Source organism: Choloepus didactylus, chromosome 12 (genome assembly GCF_015220235.1).
Source record: "Choloepus didactylus isolate mChoDid1 chromosome 12, mChoDid1.pri, whole genome shotgun sequence".
In the NCBI taxonomy this organism is placed as follows: Eukaryota; Metazoa; Chordata; class Mammalia; order Pilosa; family Megalonychidae; genus Choloepus; species Choloepus didactylus.
The window spans coordinates 66,813-85,910 of NC_051318.1; the positions used below are offsets into that span (position 1 = coordinate 66,813).

At 49.7% G+C, this 19,098-nt stretch overlaps 1 protein-coding gene across 1 annotated transcript in view; it reads left to right on the forward strand.

Moving 5' to 3' along the window:
- Nucleotides 1-652: 652 nt before the first annotated feature.
- FOXO1 (forkhead box O1) overlaps nt 653-19,098 on the forward strand; it is a 73,392-nt gene continuing 54,946 nt past the window's right edge. The window contains 2 exon segments of the mRNA XM_037800596.1: nt 653-1,124; nt 1,126-1,378. Coding sequence (XP_037656524.1) covers nt 799-1,124; nt 1,126-1,378 — 579 coding nt within the window. The 5' untranslated portion in view covers nt 653-798.

A 19,098-nucleotide genomic window follows, 5' to 3' on the forward strand; every position in this document is an offset into this window, starting at 1 on the left:
GTTTTTCAGGTCAAGAATGGGGCGACCCGGGTTCCACCGAATTGCAGTCTCTCCTTCGGACGCGCACGGGCGCAGTGGGCGCGCGGGCCCAGGGGCTTGACAGCCCGGGGGAAGGGGCCCCGCTTCCCGCCGACGGGCGTGGGTGGAGCCGGGAGGGGCCCGGGCCGTGGAGCCGCCCCCGCCCGCCCCGCGCGCGGCTTCGTAACTCCGCACTCAGCAGAGCGTCGCCGCCGCCGCGCCGCCGTGCCTCCCAGGACTCGGGAAGCTGAGGGGGAGACGCACGGCAACTCCGGAGAATCGCCCAGAGGCTCCAACGCCAGCAGCCCGAGGAGAGGGGAGCCAGGGGGCGAGAAAAACACCCCGCGCCCCCGCCCGGCGAAGGCGGTGCGTCCCGGCCCCGCCCCCGGCACGCCCCGGCCCGCACCCACTGGATGCCCCGGCGGCGGTGCCGCGCGCCCATTGGCCGGACGCGCTGTCAGTCGGGGGCGGGCGCGCGCGCGCAGCGGGGCGGGGGCGCGGGCCCGAGCGCCGGCGGCCGCGGAGTCGCCGCATTCAACAGGCGGCAGCGGCGCAGCCGGGAGCGCGGGCGGCCAGCGGCGTGCGCCCACCTTCCTGCGCGGGCCCGGCCGCGGGCAGCGCGCTCCGCGCCTCGCCGACCCCGGAGCCGCCCGCCAAGTTCTGCGCTCGGCTTGCAGTCCCGCGCCCACGTCGGGGTCCCGGCCACCCCGCGGACCGCGGACCGGCCCCTCGCCGCCGCCCCTCCTCGCTGGCCCGCGGCCCGGGAGGGCGGGGGTCACCATGGCCGAAGCGCCCCCGGCGGTGGAGACCGACCCGGACTTCGAGCCGCTGCCCCGGCCGCGCTCATGCACCTGGCCGCTGCCCAGGCCGGAGTTCGGACAGTGCAACTCGGCCACCTCGAGCCCGGCGCCGACGGGCGCCGCGGTGAACCCCGACGCCTCGGCAGGCCTGCCGGGAGCTGCGGCCGGCGCCGACTTCATGCGCGGCCTGAGCCTGCTGGAGGAGCGCGGGGACTTCCCGCGGGCGCCCGGCTCCGCGGCGGCCCCCGGGGGGCTGTGCGGGGACTTCCAGGGCCCCGAGGCGAGCTGCCTGCGCCCGGCGCCGCCGCCCCCCGCCCGGGCCGCTGCCGCCCCCGCCCGGGCCCCCCGCCGCCGCCGGGCCGCTGGCTGGGCAGCCGCGTAAGAGCAGCTCGTCCCGCCGCAACGCGTGGGGCAACCTGTCCTACGCCGACCTCATCACCAAGGCCATCGAGAGCTCGGCCGAGAAGCGGCTCACGCTGTCGCAGATTTACGAGTGGATGGTCAAGAGCGTGCCCTACTTCAAGGACAAGGGCGACAGCAACAGCTCCGCGGGGTGGAAGGTGAGCGGCCCCGGGGCGCGCGGCCGGACCCGCCTGGAAGTGCCGGGCACGGGGGCAGCTCGTGCGGCGAAGGGCTGGCTAGAGGGGCCGATGTGGGTCGTGGGTTTGCCGGGGACACAGGGCGGCTCGGGTGCAGGAGTGGGTGCGCGCGCGCGCGATTGTTGCAGAAGAGCGGGTAGGGGCTCGTCGGGGGAACGGGAGTGAAGAAAGTACGCCAAGAAGTGGACCCGAGGAAAAGGTTCACTTTGTGCCGCGCCCGCAGGGCCCGCGCGGACTCCAGCTGCTGGCTCCTCTCCCTCCCGGACTTCGGTGGTGAGGGCGGGTCCCCCCACGCCAGCTTGGGGCCGCCCGGCGGAGCCGTTTCCGCCGCTCCGGGCGGGGGAGGGCGCTGCCAGGGGCGCGGGGGTCCCAGCCGCCCGGGGCGCGGGGCTGTCGGCAGGCCGCGCGGGGCCGGTGTGAGGCCAGCCGCGCAGTTTCCGGAGGCCGCTGGGCATTTTGCTTTGTTTGGAGTTTACCCGAAGTGGCCTCGACTGCCAGGGGCCAGGCGCGCCGAGCATCCGACATGTGCGAAGTTCTGGTGCGACCCTCGGCGGGGCGGGCGCCGGCGGCACGCGCGCGGGCGCAGGAAGCGAGCGACTTTAAAGGGCCAGCGCGTCCGGCCGCCCGCGGCGAGGTCCAGCGGCTGGCGGGGTCCACGCGGGGAAGCGTTCCCAGAGCGGGCCTCATCCGAGTCCGAGGTCTTCGATTACGCACCGAGGGCCGCGCCGAGCGCCCGGGGTGCCGGGTCGGAGAGGGTCCGGCGCTCCTGCCTGGCCACCGCAGTGCCGGCGGGCGCGGCGCGAGGGGGCCCGGGGCCTGGCGCCCGGGTGCTCGGAGGGGTCGCGGTGGGGGGCGCGCGGCGCGAGAATCCTCGGGCTCTCTTCGCGGGTCCGCGAGCGACAGGCTCCCGGTGGGCCGGGCTCCGGGGCGGATTTCCTGCGGGTCGCGCGCCGTGCGGACCGGAGCTGACGGTTTCTCGCTGTCACAGGTGGGGGGTTCGATGTAAATGAGGGTTCTCTCGTTGGACCGGATCTTTCTCCCGCTGCCCTGACTTGACAGCGTCGTGAGGATCGGTTACCCCAAAGTTGTTCTACATAAACTGTCATCCCTGTGGCTAACGTGTGTCAGAAAGGTCAAGTAACTCATAACGCCGGGATTTATTTTATTTACAGTGAAGGTAGCACATATCATAACCCCCATTCCTTGGCATTACGTGCCATTTTACCTCTGCCAAATGCAGTCTTACTTAACGTTTGAATTTATTTGCTTGACTTACTTGGTCACTTATCTATCCTACTTTAGCTGTTACAAACATTTGTCATTTAAAAAAAAACTTTTTTTCCCCTGGCATTTAGAGTACAATGTGTGCTTCACCACTCTGGGTCCTTGGAAATGGATACAACCTGCTTAGCTTGCTGAAGGGCCTTTCTTTAAAGATAGAGAAAGGCGATGTTTTGGAATTATTTTTAATTTTGTCTCTCTAATGGCATTGTTTGAATATTCTTTTAAAATCAGGAATATAACTTAAAATTTTTCTTTTTTGAAAATAGATCCCAAGGTCAAAACTGAGGACCATCCTGACTTCACTTCATCCTCCCAACCATTTTTATTTGATCCTTGTATGTTCTAATGTTTTTTCCTAATGCGAATATTATGATTTCATCTCACCTCTTTTACCTGAGCCTGGAGCCCTGTCAGTTGGGGAGTGAGGAATTACCTTTCCCAAACTGGCAGTGCCCAGAGGAGCCCTGAGGGTTTGGGGGGTTGGTTGTCATTCTCAAAAGAGCAGAGGTTTCAGGTGTAACTGGGGTCTGTTGGTGCAAGTCAGATTACAGCAAGTGTGTTTTCAGTTTGAGTAAAAAGGTATTTTAATAAGAAAAGATGTAATCCGAACTGTTAACTCATAACTAGTCTACTGGGTAGAGTTTTCGTAAAAATGACTTACTTGTTAAAACCAAGTTTCACTCTCAGATCTGAAGCTGTTCTGAAGAGCCATAAAAGGGAGAAATTTTAGTAGAACTTTTAACTTTAAAGAAAAAAAAAATCCGGTTCTAAAATGCAAATCAACCAAAACGTAATTCTTTCACAACTGAGGAGAGGCTCCTTTGGAACTGAGTGTTTCCTGTGATTTACTACTGGGAATTAGACTGAATCTTTAAATATAGTTTCTTGTGATCTACATTCTGGGGCCTGCCTGAGACGAAAATCATTTGCATAGGACAGAGTAGTTGGAGAGGTGTTAAAGAGCTTGATAAGTTCTCTTTTTGATGGAGTTCTCTGGGTAGCTAAGCATGGGTGTGTTTGTGGGGTTATGTTTCCAGTCTGGCGATGGTATGCGAAATCTGCTTTTGTTTTAATATTTGCTAGAACGGTGGTGTGCAAAGTGGAAGGTAAGACTTTTGGAAAACCCAAAATCTTTTAAACCTAGTACAGTATTTATAACAGTGAAACTTCTTCATTTCCATGCCCTATTTTCTCACATCGAAAGCTTTCTATAGCCGCTTCACTTATTTTAGTCGAGTTGGAAGTAGTGTTGTAAGGTGATTTTGTTTTTAACGGCATTTTTAAATTGACTGTTGTCTTTTGTTTTGATATTATTTGGAACACTTAATTTAGGTTAAGAGTGTGTTGACAACACTCAACGGTTACTAAAGAAAATTTTAAATTATTTATGATATAGCTCAGATACTCTTTATTCTTGAATAAAATGTCTTTACTTTGGTCTTAGTACTGACAATGCTTTTTCTTTGTGTTTTAAAATTCACACACATTCAGTAACCTTGGCTTTTTAGCCTTGGGTGAGTAATTTAAGCAGCCAGGGTGACCCAGGCAGGAAGGAGGCTGCTTTCCTGCTCTTAGTCAGTTTTCGGACCAACCCGCAGAGGCCCCTTAGGGGGTCCCAGGTGGCTCTCCCACCTTTGGATTGTTTGCAGAAAAGCATTTTTATAGTCCAGAAAAACTTCAGTTTATGTGTTTGGGGAGGGGAGCATGAGGAAAGAGAGTTGAATATGGGGAAGGGGATTATGCAGCCCAAGATCTTCCTGTGCTAAAGGCTGAACGTTGAGTCTGATGTGCCCATGGTTTAGGGCTGAAATATTTTGTTCAGAAATTCAAAAACAGTTGCCAAAACTGAATAGCTTAATTGAGACTCATAAGAATTTTATTTTTTTAAACTATGGTTTTGTGTGGCAAATCCTTGGGAGGGCTGCATTCTATTTTGAAATATACTCAGCTTTTCTTTTCCTTTTTCTTTTTTCTTTTTGGTGGCAAACAAGTACTGAAAAGAAGGCATTTTAATTCCTCTGTAGACTTGAGAAGTTAAAGTTGAGACACTGAAACTGTCAGAGTCACATGGCTGGATTGGGACGCCGCCAGGTGGCCTTTGACCGGGTAGGGGGACAGGACACTTGGTGGTCAGTTAGGGACCCTGTTCCGGTATCAGACGTCCCGTGGGAGCAGCTGTGTCTAGTTGCCTGGAAGTTTTTGGATTGGCATTTTTCTGGATCGCTCTGACCTCGGGAGCCACCCTGGCATCCAGGGAATCTGCCTGGCCGGCTTGGGCCTCCTGGGTCCCCTGGAAAGGGGCTGGCGCAGCGCAGTGAGCGCAGAGGGGGCTCCCGGCTCCTGGGTTGAGGGTCTTCAGAGGCGCCGCAACCTCCCGGCTGCTTTTTTCTTGTTACCTACAAAGTTCTGAAGTGGCTACCATTGTTCGGTCGTGAAGCAGAGAGGACAAGATGAACTTAAAAAAAACGTTTGTTTTGGTGTCTTAAGGGGTAAAGGCTTGTATTCCACTGGATATGTTCCATAGGACTAACCAAAATCCTGTCAGTGGCACGGGAATTCTTTGTAGAGAATTACTATTATTTATGGCCTTCTAAGGAACGAATGAAACATGAGAATGCATTTTTGTACATCGGGAATTTCATATGGCTCAACCTTTCAAAAGGCACATTTTTTCTGCTTTCTAGTAGTATCCCAGTTTATCCTAGCAGTTGATTGTTGACCTACAGTCTATCAGTTTGTGGATTAAGCACTGCCCACATGGAGGCCTGGGCTCTTGCTCTGGCCACTTGGAAGGCCTTTGAGCTGCCCTCCTGTTTTCTTTCTTCCTCTTAACTTTGATGTAAACTAAGAAAGAAAATCAAACTAGTTTTGATATAAAGCCAGATACAGTTATGAAGGTAAATCTGCAGACCCTTTGTAGCATATCATTTAGTGAATTTTCACCTTAATATGTTATTTAAATAAGGACATTAAGTCCAACATATGTCCTTTGTTTCAGGCATATTTAAGGAAAGGGGAGCAAGAGCTGTGGGGGGTGAGCCTCTGCATCCCCGTTTCTGGTTTTTGTTCGGGTGCCTGCTGAAGCTGCCCTCGCACAGGACCGTGATCACTCCAGCAGAGGAGTTCCTCGTCAGCCCCCTTCTCCTGCCTCTCCTCCTGGGAGTCCTCTCCCCTGGAACCCTCCCGTCCCCCCACACCCCTTGTAGGTCTTGCCATTGTGCCTTCTGTCCTCAGGGGTGAGTGTCCTTGGGCCTGGTTCTTCCCTAGGTGACTCGGCCCCTCTGCTGCCCTGTTTCCAGGACTTGCCGCCCACAGGTGTCCGCTTCCTCCTCGAATCCAGCCCTTGCAGGTGAGCGCCCTTCTTGGGTTCTCCAGCTGGGTTAGTGGTCAGCAGGGACACCAGTGTCCTCTTGGGCACACTCTCGTGGTTGGTGTTTGGTGTCGCCAGTCGTTGACCCTTCTTTCTAGCTCTTCCCTCAGTCCCAGGCTGTGTTGTCGCTGGAACTTGGACCCCTTGCTGGGTCTCAGGCTCAGGTCAGCTCCGGCCACTTCCCATTCTGGCTCTGGCCCAAAGGAATTTTTGCCTTCTGAGGGAATCCCTGGCAGTCTCTTAAGTCACGGTGCTGGGTATTTTAGTTTAACTTTAATTTATGCATGTTTTAGCTTCTCAGTTAAGTTATAAATGCTTGAGGATGGAGACCTGTCTTCAGTTTTCTTTTGCTTTTCTTTTCTTTTTGTTTTGGTAACCCCCATAGAACCTTTCACAGTGCTAAATGCACATTTCTCTGTAAATACTTGTTGACTTGAATTTAGACCTGTGTCAAAGCTGGTTGCTTTAGTTTCTCTTGGAACTTAAATAATGAGGTTGTTCAGTTCAGTAAGAGATATAAATCAGTCAAAAACGATGGTTTTATGAGAAAAAATGCACTCTATAAATGAGAAGGGAAACACAGATCCGTCCATTTATTTATTTTGCACACATTTCAGCACTTGCTCCTGCATGAGGTAATAGGCCACGGGGCAAAGCACAGGCTCACGTTGGGTGGTGCTCTGCCAGGAGGCCGGGAGGGCTGCGTGGAGCCGGCACCTGTGCAGGGGCCAGGTGGGGAGGGCTCGGTTTTATGGGACAAGTTCCTGTGGTGAAGGTTGCTGTGCTTTTTGATAAGCTCTTCTGTGCTCTTCAGCATATCTTTGGGGAAAAAGAAATTCTTTCTTGAAACATGAGTGTTTTATGTTTCAGTTTCCTGTGTGTTGAGGGTTATCACAATCTGCATTTTGTAAGATTAAGTAGTCATCTAACTGAAGAATAGCGATTGTTTTATTTTCAGTAGGTGGTCAGAATATTTTCTCCGACTTTTTGAAAGATCGCTGTGTACAAGCTGTTGGGCGAGGGTCTTTTGAGGTGCAGAAAAATGACTCCCATGTGGGTCCTAGGAGGGAGAGAGACGAGACGGTGTGTAGACACGTGGTGCTCAGTAGAAAGGGTTAAGGGTCTTAAGGTACGTGAAGTTCTGGGTTGGCCATTGCGTCAGGTCTTGACATGGAATTTTATTCCCCCAAGACCTTATTACAAAAATTTTCAAACATTCAACAAAGTTGAAAGAATTCTACATTGAGTGCCCATATATCCGCCACCTGGTTTCTGCAGTCATTTTATTTTATCATATGCTTTGTCATATGTTCATCTGTCCATCAGTCCAGCTTATTTCTCAAATTCGTTTTTGGGATGACAGCATTCACGAAGGCATCGAAGTGCGATAACATCTGATTAGCCGGGTGAGGATGTAGGAAATGCACACAGGAAGTTTGAAAAGTGCACACAGGAGGGCCTTTGTTAGACTGAACTTGAACTTTATGTATATGGTAAGAGACCACATTTTTCTAAGGAATTGTGTCTTTGTTTCAGTAATATAAGAAATTAAGAAACCAGGATTACATTTAAAATTTTTAAAGTGCAACTTCTTAGGAACACATTCATGGATAAGTTTAGAGGCCCTTGGGCTGCAATTTAAAGCCAATGGACCGCATTTGATTTTAAGGCTGACGTACAGTGTTGTGACGTATGAAACACATCATATAGTTCACTTTATGTCAACTAGGCATTTACAAAATATTTAGCTTCTTACTTTGTTCTATAAAATTAACTTTCTTGCCCATTGTCCTGGGAGTAGATTAAAAGAAGGATAGATCACTATTAAACATAATTCTTGTTTTTGTGAAATGTGAGAAAGTCTGAAGATGAAGTTAGCAACCTCAAGATGTACTTACGGTGATTCTAAGGGCAAGTTATATTGGCCTAAAAAGATGCTTTAAAATTTAAATGTCAGTTCAATTTTACAGTAGTTAAGTATTAGATATTCTTGATTGTTTTCTCATGGGAATATGACATTATCCACTACCCAAGTACAAGAATAAAGGAAGTTTTAATGAGATGTTTCAACAGACCCAGAGGAGGTTAAATTGGATAAGCTGAACCCCAAATTGAAGCCAAGCAGACAGATGTTACTGAATGTATTCTGAGTATTTGGGGTGAGTCTGTCTCCTGATGAACTGAAAGATTTATGTAATGAAAACCATATTGTGGCATATGAAAAGGTGCAAACAGAGATTGAGTAGTCAGTCATTTTAGAAGTGACAGCTGTTGGAAAATGTAGAAAGCTATTTTACTGGTATGTTTACCTGCATTAGCAGACTTATGTTATTTAGAAGATACCCTGTTGCGGGGAGTGGGCGCTTAAACAAAAAGAGACTGAATAGCCACAACTAGGAGGTTTTTACCAGATGTGGAATTCAACTTCCACGTGGGGAAAATAGTTTTCAGAACACACACTTTCTGCTGCCAGGCTAAACGAGTCAGACCGTCTAGGAAACTACGGCATTCCAGTCTGATTTTCTCCTCACTGTTAATGTTTGTAGATTGGTGAAATTCAGAGTTACAGCTCGTGTTTGGTCATTTCATCCCTAACTAGAGAGAGATTATGTACCACTGGGGTCTCGTCTTGGTTCCGATTCCCACGGGGAACTGCGGCTCTCGCCTCCCTCCTGGAAGAGGGTGGGCTCTGGGCGTGGCCCTGTGGGGAGAAGGCTGCTTCCTCAGTGGCCTTCCTGTCTCCCCTAAGCCTGGGACGGAGCATCTTGCGTCTCCTTGAGTGCAGGGGCTGGGGGCTCTCCGGGGCCCCTCATCAGACCGGATGTGGACCCACTCTGGGATCTTGGGGCTGCAGAGGCCCGGCTGGCTCGTTCCATTGAGGAAAAGCTGCAGGAGAAAGGGGTTGAAGGGAGGCTGGGGTTTCCCTGTGCGCTCTCTTGTTTGATTAACAGCAGTTCTTGGACAAGCAGTGTTTTTCCAATACCGTTGCTCGCAGACCTGGAAACTGGATCATGGTTTTGTGAATCTCTGCTTTTCTGATACTAGAGATTTGATAAGCATCAGGGATGAAGAAAAATGTTTTTCAGTTTTCGACTGTAGTTGTTCTGTCCTGGGGTCACCTGGCTGCTGCGCATGCTCCCCTGGGGAGGGCCTCTACCACTGGGTGGCTCAGTTAAAAGCTCAAAAGTGGCTGCGTGAACCCAGCCAGAAGAAGGGGTCTCGGTGCTGGGTGCTGCGTTTGGGAAATTTGCGTCCATCTTCAGCTCTGCTCTGCCTCCCGTTCCCACCAGTTTCCCTTTTTCCAGTTGAAAGTTTGGGTTAGTCTCCACCCCGCGGTGCCCCAGCAGCCTGCCGGCAAGAGTGAAAACATCACCCCATGTTCTGTATTCGAAAAGAAATGCATTTCGATTTCAAATCCATGTTGGAGAGAGAAATTATCACTGAATCACCTAAATCCCAGGCTTGGAAATGTGTCCTTCAAAGCTTGAAAACACAGTAACACATGAAGTTGGGAATGATCCCCGTTAGTAAATGTCAACTCCCTCAGACAGTTTGGTTGCCTGGAAGCGAGGTCAAAGGAAATGGTTTGCATAAGGCTTAGCTGGAGTCTCTGATTTTGGCAGATTCTTGGGTAGTGACAGTCAAAATATGAATTTTGTTGTACTGTTTTGATATGAAAGCTTTTTTCCAAGTTATATAATCTTAAGTGTTGGGCTTCGTAAGTAACACATCAAAATAGGTGTGTTCAGTCATCATGATTTTGTGTCCGAGATGTAGCTTCGTGACTGGCCGAGAACCGTCATTTGCAGAATCACCCCTTTGTCCTCCCACAAGTGGGTCAGCGCCTGGTTTGGCCTCACGCCGGTACGGGCTGGGGAAACTAGCCGGCCTTGTAAATAGCACCTGAGGTTGTTTGTGTCCCGGTGTACACAAAACAGGCTGCATCCCTGCAGCGTGGCTGTCAATGTTTTCTGTCTGGATGGGTGTGTATGCAGCCCATCATGAAATTTACATGCCGTGCATGTGAAAGCTTCCTGGGGATAGCGCACAGAGTGTTTTCTGCAGTCTGGGTGACTCAGTTGTCTCTCTCCTTCAGCCTTTTAGAATTTAATTTTCTCTGTAGAGGCCCATTACGGCATTTGCATACCCTGAATGTGAGCCTGAACTGGTTTCTCGAGCCAATTAGAATTTCTGGAATATAATTAAGTATGTAGGCCTAGATTTACATTAGAGGCATTTGCGCTAACATGTGGGCTTTCAAATTATATCAGATTAATTTTAAGCATTGTTAGCATTTGATGGCTTTAAATTTTGGAGGGGATCATCAGCATGGCTTTTATTGCCATTTTTGTTTTTTCCTACCTGGGATGTATCTTTTAAGGTGCCTTATATGTCTTGAAATGCCGTTTTGATGCCTTTGAGCTCAGTTACAGCAAGACGTAGTAAAAAAATAAATAAATAAAAAAGAGGAAAGCAGAACTTAGATTATTAAAATAAAACTTTTAAGGTATGCCTGCAGTTGGTTGGTGGCTCTGGCGGCTGGCCTCCTGTCTGGGGAGGAGCCCCCCCGGGCCATCCTTCCCGGGCCGGTGTTTCCAGCGTGAAGTCGCCAGGGTGGCGCCTGACTCGGAAGTAAGTTGTACCGAAATAGCTGTTGGGCTTAGTTGAGGTTCAAGCCATTGGATCCGAGGATGAGTAGGAGAGTTTGTGCAATTGCTGCAATTCGAGTTAAAGCTGGTGGGTACAGGGGTGGAGGACAGAGTGGAGAGTATTGTGCTGGTGTGGATGTAGCCCATATTTATGCTGTGTTTTTCTCCACAGACTATTGAAGGGTGCATGCTTGAAGTCATTCAGTTGCTAAGTTCATTACAGTTTATTTATTGACTTATTAAGTTAGGTTTGTAAGAACAGTTTTGTTAAATAATGATTTTTTGTGCCACGAGGTGCTATGAAACAGTGTGTACGTAGGTTACACCAGACACCAAATATTTTCCTAGAAGGACCTCCTTAATTTCTTCCATGGTGAAGTTCTGGACTGATTTTAATCGAAGCGAGCCGTTGGTGGTTATGGGTCTCCATGTGTTTATATAAAAGAGGGAAAAAGGAAAACATCCAACTGTGGAAGTCATGAGCTGAGATCAATTCAAATGTGATTGGTCATTTGGGGGCCTTCTATTAAGCTTCATTTATACTCCTTCCCCCCATTTTTGTTTCAAATAACACTTTTTAAAGGGGACAAGCAGGAAGGAGTAAGGAAACTTTACTCCTGTGGGAAGGCGTCAGAGGGATTCTTTTATGACGTTCGTGGTGGTCCCGGACTGTGCGCCTCGGCATCTGAGACGGGGAGCTGCGCCCCTGCCCGCCACCCCCAGTCCCTGGCCCTGTTGGCTTGTTTCTGGGTGGCTTGCTGAGACTATTTCAGGGACTCGCTGCTGGGAAAAAACGACACTGACTTTTATTAATCACCGTTCCCTGAGGCAGCTGTCTTGTTATTCTGGCTGAAACCAGCCAGCAGCCACCCCCTGCCCACCTGCTCACCTCACTCCAGGGACCCCAGAGCCTAGAGACTGCCTCGAACCTGCGGATGAACTTGAACGCGGCTAGGACGGCATCCATGCCTAAGCTTAACAACCTCCAAAAGTAATGCTCCTGTCTTTCATCAGGCTAAAGCTTTGGGGTTTATAGTTAGTCACTTTGGCTATAAATACGTTAGTAGTGTTTTGGTTTGGCCAAATCTGGGGCATGACCTTTGACATCCTATTTGGCTATGCCTGGGAATTTTATATCCTTCAATTCAGATGGAATCCTCTTGTTTTGTTTCCTGTGATAATGTGAGGAATACACATTTTGGCCTTTTCAACCAGAGGTAAAGGAAGATGGGGAAACACACAAAGAAGTTACCAACTATTTTATTTCTGCTGACATGGTTTTTATAGAGGTCTGAGCCCTTGAAAGTATTTAGTTAGTGTAAAATGCTAAGAAAATGCTACAGTCACTTTTAGTTTCATTTTTCTTGACTTGCATTTATTTCTTTAAAACATTTTTATTGTGAAATTTAACATCTATACATAACAGTGATAACTTTCAAAGTATGATTTAACTGATAGTTAGAAAGCAAATTTCAGAGAATGTTATGGGTTGCAGTTCCACAGTTTGAGTTATTTCCTTATTGTGAAATATAAGATACATACAGAAAGGTGATAACTTTCAAAGTACAATTTAATGAGTAGCTATATAGCAGATTTCAAAGAATGCTGTGGGTTACAGTTCCACCATTTCAGTTCTTTCCTTCTAGCTATTCTAATACCCTAGCAACTAAGAAAAAGAAAATTATATAGAGATTCAGTATTCATAATCCTTTGTTAAATTACGTCTTGTCTATTCCTACCCCTTCCTCTAGTTTAATCACTTTCTTGATCTTCAGGGATGTCTAGGCAGTGACCACCAAACTTGTTCATGTTGAAAAGGGGTGTCGACATTACGGGAAAAGGGGACACATCTGGTTGATGTTCTCCAAGAGGCTGTTGCCTCTGGGTTTTAGGACTTGTCTGGCATAGGAACACTCTGGTGGATTTAAGTTTCTGACAGTTAAACTTACTGAGTGAAACTTGTATTGAGTCTAGATAAGGACCTGGGTATTTAAGGTTTTGGGGACTACTGTTGACTTGGACTTGGCATACTGTGGCCATTTGGAATATCTGGCTGAAGCTTGCATAGGAATAACCTCCAGGACAGCCTCTTGACGCTATTTGAAGTCTCTTAGCCACTGGAAACCTTATTTTATTATCTTTCTTTTCTCTCTTTTGGTCAAGAAGGCATTCTCCATCCCTCGATGCTGGGGCCAGGCTCATTCCTGGGAGTCGTGTCCCATGTCATGAAGAATTTATTTGACTTGCATTTATTTTTGTCTGGTTTGACATTTCAGGGTCTTTGTATACTGGGTGGAAAGAACTGAAATCTCTGTCATGGCTTTGTCTCTCCCTCAGCAGCAGAGTAGGACTGGAAAAAGGCATTCACAGCTGCGTCCTGTCCTTCTGCCTTGTGTTGCTACCCCAGCTAGGTGTTGACATCTGCAATTATATTTCCTGAATGTGATCAGAACCACCATCAACAGCTGTCCCTTGTGAATTGTCACAAAATTCAAATAGCCAACATTTGATGAAGTGGAGAAAAATAGTTGAAGGCAGTTTTAAAATACTTCCCTTTTAAGAGTCACAGAAGTCAATTTTTGCTTTGAAAGCCAGGACTTACCTCCCTCACCCACCCAGGGGACCCATTAGCAGGGGTAAGCTGGTTGAAAACTTATGTTGTAGGAATTCCAGCTGCTCTCTTCATAATTACCTTCTACTTGAAGAATGCCTCACGTAGCCTTCTGGACTGTTGAAAGCGTGCATCTCAGTGGCTGGTGTTAAAGGACACTGCTTTTGCAATAGAAGGTTGAGTACCCAGGAGTCTTAGTTTGGTCAGATTTAAGAGCAGTCCTGATGTGGGAGCCTTTGTTTTGCTGTTTGGAGATTTTGAGAACTCACCACCTCCCACACTGCTGAAAAATGGATTTCCGGGCTGAGCCTGTGAGTCCCTATAACAAGCTCCCTACCCCTACTCCACCCGCCTGGTTCTGGTTCTGGTTCTGGGAGCTTAACGTTGAATGAATTTAGCTTAATTTATGGATACGTGAATAAGTTTGGGTACATGACTTCAACTCTGAAAATCTTATTTTCCTCATTAACCAGTGCCAGCTCCTTCAGCGTCTCCTCGGATGACTTGGCTTTTTGTACCTGAGTGTCCTCAGGGGGCAGAGCCTGGGCCTGGGCTTGTGCTCTCATGGCAACGGCGAATGATGTCCACTGCGGCATCGGCTGTCCCCTTCCTTCTGGTGGGGTGGCTGATTGAGTGAGTGCCAGCTTTCCGCTGCCATGTTGCACGTGGCTCCTGCGGGAGGTTAGGGCTGGTGTTTGTTTTCCACGTTGTTTGCAGGATGGTGGCAGGCCGCTTCCCACAGGGCACGAGCAAGTTCTGAGTCCACGTTGAGGCCCCAGAGAGGAACAAGTTGAGTAACAGGATAGTGAACTAAATGGAAGCTGGTGTGTATATTTCAGCCTCTTAAGCTAGAAATACAGAAGTACGTGCTTGTGTATCTTGAAAGACTTTTTTACTAACTTCAGGTTGTCCTGGTAAATGGGGCCTTTGAAATGGACAGTGGAAGGGAAGGAAACAGCTTTACTGGGCCAGGTAGTCTGGATGTATAGACGTGAATGTCCACTAAATCTGCCTCTGCCACATCCATCACCATTTTGTGATTTATATAAACCTACTTGACTTTCGGGAAGAGAGAACCACTTTTGTGTGGCACACTTGTACACAAACAGCAAGGTGCAAGATAAGTAATGACAGCCGTCTAATAGTCATTCTGGTGCATGCCACAGTCCGCTCTTCTCGTCGAGCTGAAAGTGTCCAGGTGGTTTTCAGGGGCGAGTACTGAACTCTGTCCCCAGCCATGGGCTTGTCCAGCAGATTCTGCAGCCTTCCTGCCCTGCCTGTGTTGAGGGCTAGAATCCTTGACTTTGAGATGGGTGCTATTGGTGGACTTCACATTCTGGAGTTCTTGATTTTGGTTCCATGAGACCACGGACTGGGGAGAAGGAGCTACAGACAGTTCTCACAGTTGTTTTGCCTTGTGCTTTTATTGAGGGTGGGAGGCAGTGCTTCCCCTGTGTTTTGGGTGAATGTGTTAATAGACATTTTAAATGTTTAAAACTACAGAGATGTGGCCCTCAAACCTGGGTTTGTGTACACGCAGACCTCATTTTATTAAGCTTAGTTTTATTGCGCTTTGTACATCTTGCATTTTTAACAAATTGAAGGTTTGTGGCAACCCTATGTCAACCAAGTCTCTGGCTCCATTTTTTCAACAGCATGTGCTCACATCATGTCTCTGTCACGTGTTTATAATTCCCTGAATATTTCATTTAATTATTATACATTATGTAGTCTGTGTTGTTTTGGTGCCATGGAGCGTGCCCATATAGGACGGTGAACTCAGGCGATGACTGGTGTGTGTTCTGACGGCTCCATCACTGGCCTTCCCTGTCTCTCTCCCGCTCCTCGGGCCTCCCTGTTCCCTGAGACACGACGACACTGAAATTAGGCCAGTGTGATAGCCTCACAGTGGCCTCTGGGGGTTCAAGTGAAAGGAAGGGTCTTCATCAGGCTGTCACTGCCTTAGACGGCGATTCCCCCGGTGGATCTGGGAAAGTCGACTGAAAACCTTCTGGAAAGGATTCACCATTGTGGATGCCAGAGGAGCATTCGCGATTCGTGGGAGGAGGTCGGAATATCGCCGTGAACGGGAGTGTGAAGAACGTGATTCCAGCACTCGTGGGTGACTTGAGGGCTCAAGGCCTCAGTGGAGGAAGTGACCGCAGAGGTGGTGCCACCAGCAGGAGAACTGGAATCAGAAGAGGAGCCTGAAGAAGCGACTGAGCCGCTGCAATCTCACAGTAAGACTTTACCGGATGAGGAGTTGCTTCTTACAGAAGAGCAAAGAAAACGGATTCTAGAGATGGAGTCTGCTCCTGGTGAAGACGCCGTGAGCATTGTTGGAATGACAACAGAGGAGTTACAGTGTTAGATAAATGTAGTTGGTAGAGTGCGGTCGCAGTTGACTCTTCTGGGGGGGGGGGGGTGGCGGCCGGTTGCTGAACCCTCGGCTCTCGGGATTGCTCGGAGGGTACCGGCGGCGGGGGCTCTTTCCCGGAGGCGAGGGCGAGGCGGGGGACTGGGCCCGGTCCCCGGCGGTGGCGTGCAAGGTGTGGAGGGCGGCGAGAAGGAACAGGCGGGACACGTTTCTTTTAGGGTGAGGAAGCCAAGAGAGTTTATTAGGGGAGAGTACAAGCTTATATCGGGCGGTTTAGAGGGCGGGGTAGCTGTAGGGGTTAAAGGCTTGGATTGGTTCTGAGAGGGCGCGGAGGTTGTTTGAAAAGGGGCGGGAGTTGCTCCGGTAACGAAGAGGGTGGAGGGTGCGGGTAAGGCACGGGGGGGGTTTTCTCCGGCAAGTCCTCCCCAACGGTTGTACTTTGGGGTGAGGAGATGGGGCCTGCATTCGGCTCCACTTTCTCAGGCCCGGGGGGCCGTGGAGGGCGCTACCACCCGTGCCCCACTACCTTTCCTAGGGGCTGATCAGTTCCCCTGGCCCAGGCCCGCCAAGTCGGAACTCGATAACAGTGTCCCGCAGTAGAGCAGCGGCAGGTTTGAGAGGATTGACTCCAGTTTTGAAAGAAGTTCTACTGTGGGTAAAATGCTGCCAAATGGCATCGCACGCTACGGAGAAATCTTTCATGAAAGTAGGAGTCGATCGATGCGGCAAACTTCGTCTTATTTTAAGGACTTGCCACAGCCACCCCAGCCCTCAGCGGCCGCCACCCTGGTCAGTCGGCCGCCGTCCACATCGAGGCGAGACCCTCCACCAGCAGAAAGACAACGGCTCGCTGGAGGCTCAGATGATGGTTAGCATTTTCTAACAACCTAGTATTTTTAAATTAAGGTATGTACATTGTGGTTTTTTTAGACATAATGCTATGGCATGCTTAATAGACACAGAATAGTTTAAACATAACTTTTATATGCATTTGGAGACAAAACAGTTTTACTCGCTTAATTGCAGTGGTCTGAAACCTGCAGGATATCCAAGACCAAAAACTCTTAACTCCTCTAAACCATTTCTGAAGCATCTGAGCCCACCCTGTATGTGTGACCTGTTAGAGCTCACTGGCTCATGTGCATGTCATGAGGTTTTCTCCAGCTCCTTTTGACTTAGGCCCTCACCCCATCTCCTTCCATCCCCTGGCTTCACTTCTAGGCAGCAAAGTCCCTGCTCTCCTTGTTGGTTCATAGGAGATTCGCCCACTTGCTTTCCCTTGGGGTAGGGTAAGGCAGAGGGTCTTGGCGTTGAGGGATTGCACACGGGAATTTAAAGAGTTCCAGTCCTGTCTTAATCACAGGTTGTTGGTCGCTTGTGTTTTCGGGTTCTTTCTGTCTCCGTTTCCCCACCTGTATTTCACACTAGGAGAGTTGGCTAGCCAGTGCCATTGTGTGCAGGTGCACTTGGAGGAGCTCTGATGGCAGTGCTCGATGTATGTTCTGGAACCCTCTGAGAGGCTGTCCCTATAGCCCCAGGGTGTCCCAAAACGCTCTGTAGCTGGGGCCAGCCAGGACTAGCACAGTTCCCTCTGGCACTTTTTATACATAAATCCCCATGACCCTAACCCAGACTCGTAACTTGGAGTAAATATTAGGAGCCCTGGATTCTGTTCCTAGATTGATAACCAGCTAAATCGTATTTCGACAAGTCACATTTCTGTTCTCCCAGCTTCTTTATCTGTAAAATGGAGCTAATGACTCTGCCGGCCAGTACTTGTAAGACAAGTTGGATGCTCAGAGCAAGGAGCTGTATCATCATGCCATGTTCCCCATTTTAGTATTAGCCACAATGCTTGGGACTTAAACTTCAGGGAAGCTGAGGGTCTGAGGCTTCCTGATTAAATGAGACACAGCTAGGAAGAAACACAGACCAGAACTGAAGAAAGAACTAAAGCACGCAATAGACCAAATAATTCTGGTAGCAAGTTTGACAAGGACATCTGGTAACACAAAAAAGCTGAATTGTGTTTAAACTGATCTCATTTGCGTGAAGCATCCTGGCTATGAGAGCGCTGTCTGAAAGGAAATGCACCCAGTTGCAGCGGGTTGTGTTTGCAGTGTATGACTATGGGTGGCTTATTTTTTATCTTTTCCCTTATTTTTCCCATTTTAAGCAATAAACATGTAGTTTTAATAGAAACCGTGATGCAGTTGGCAGTTTTCCAGCCCCTCTGGAGAAGTGAGTGTTGGACTTCTCTGTGGTCACTGGGAGGAGAGCAGGGCCAGAGGGGGCTATTGAGGGTCTCCACGTGCCTGGCGTGAGGCAGGGCCGGGCTGATGGCTTTAGGGTTATTTCAGGACCTGAGTTTGCCGGGTTCGCATGTGATGCTGCCTGGGAGGTGCCTCTCCAGATGCCAGTGCAGAGGTGCAGAGGACAGACTGACGGAGGCAGGCGCAGAGCAGGACAAGCCCACCTCGAAGGCAGTCCCACCTGCGTCTAGTCTGTGTTTTGGTTGCACTTGCTGCACACATATCACAGCAATTCTTGGGGATATACAGAGAGAGAGCCTTGGAATTTTACCTAATTTTCAAAGCAACGAAGCTCTAGTAGTTATAAAGATAGCTTGAGTCTACAGGCCATGCACTGGTACATGTTATGTGTGTTATTTACTCATAACCACTTGAGGTAGATATTGTCATGATCTCCACTTGGCAGGTGAAGAAACTGAGGCACAGAGTTAAGTAATTTGCCCAAAGTCGTACAGTTCTCAAGTGGGGAACCGGAATGGTGGAACCGGCAGGCACTGAGGTGGGAAACGAGCCTGTGGTTGGACCTGCTTGTCCTCCAGGGTGTCCTCTGATGTGGGAGGGGGGCCGGGAGACCCAGCCAGGATGGGGGAGCTCTAGTTGTTTCCACTGCTGGCCCTGCCACCCCTTCTACATACTATTTAGAGGAAGGAAGAAAAGTACTCATTTACAGGGGGTAGACCTGTCCCTGTTGATGCTCCAGGGGTGAGCCTAAGATTCAAGAAGGACACTGAGCCTGCATTTAAGGAATAAGGAAGATGTGGGATTCTTCTGTCGTCTAGATTCCACCAGGTGCTGGTCAGCCCTCCTCACTGCTTGTCCTGGCTCCCTCATGTGGGCAGGAGACTGAGGCCGGAGGAGGCTCGGCGACCCCCTGCCCACATCCTCGGAACTGGTGGGCTCTGAGTTCAGGGCCCTGGGACGCCAGCCCTTGCACTGGCGCTTCGTGACCCCTATTGGGAAGGGCTTTTCGTCTGCTCTGGAAGGGGCTCGGAGGGTCTGGCCGGTCAGGTGCCACCTTTCCCATGTGGTCTTTTCAGAAAATGCTCCACCCACAGCGGCTCTTCCTTCTTGGAGTTCC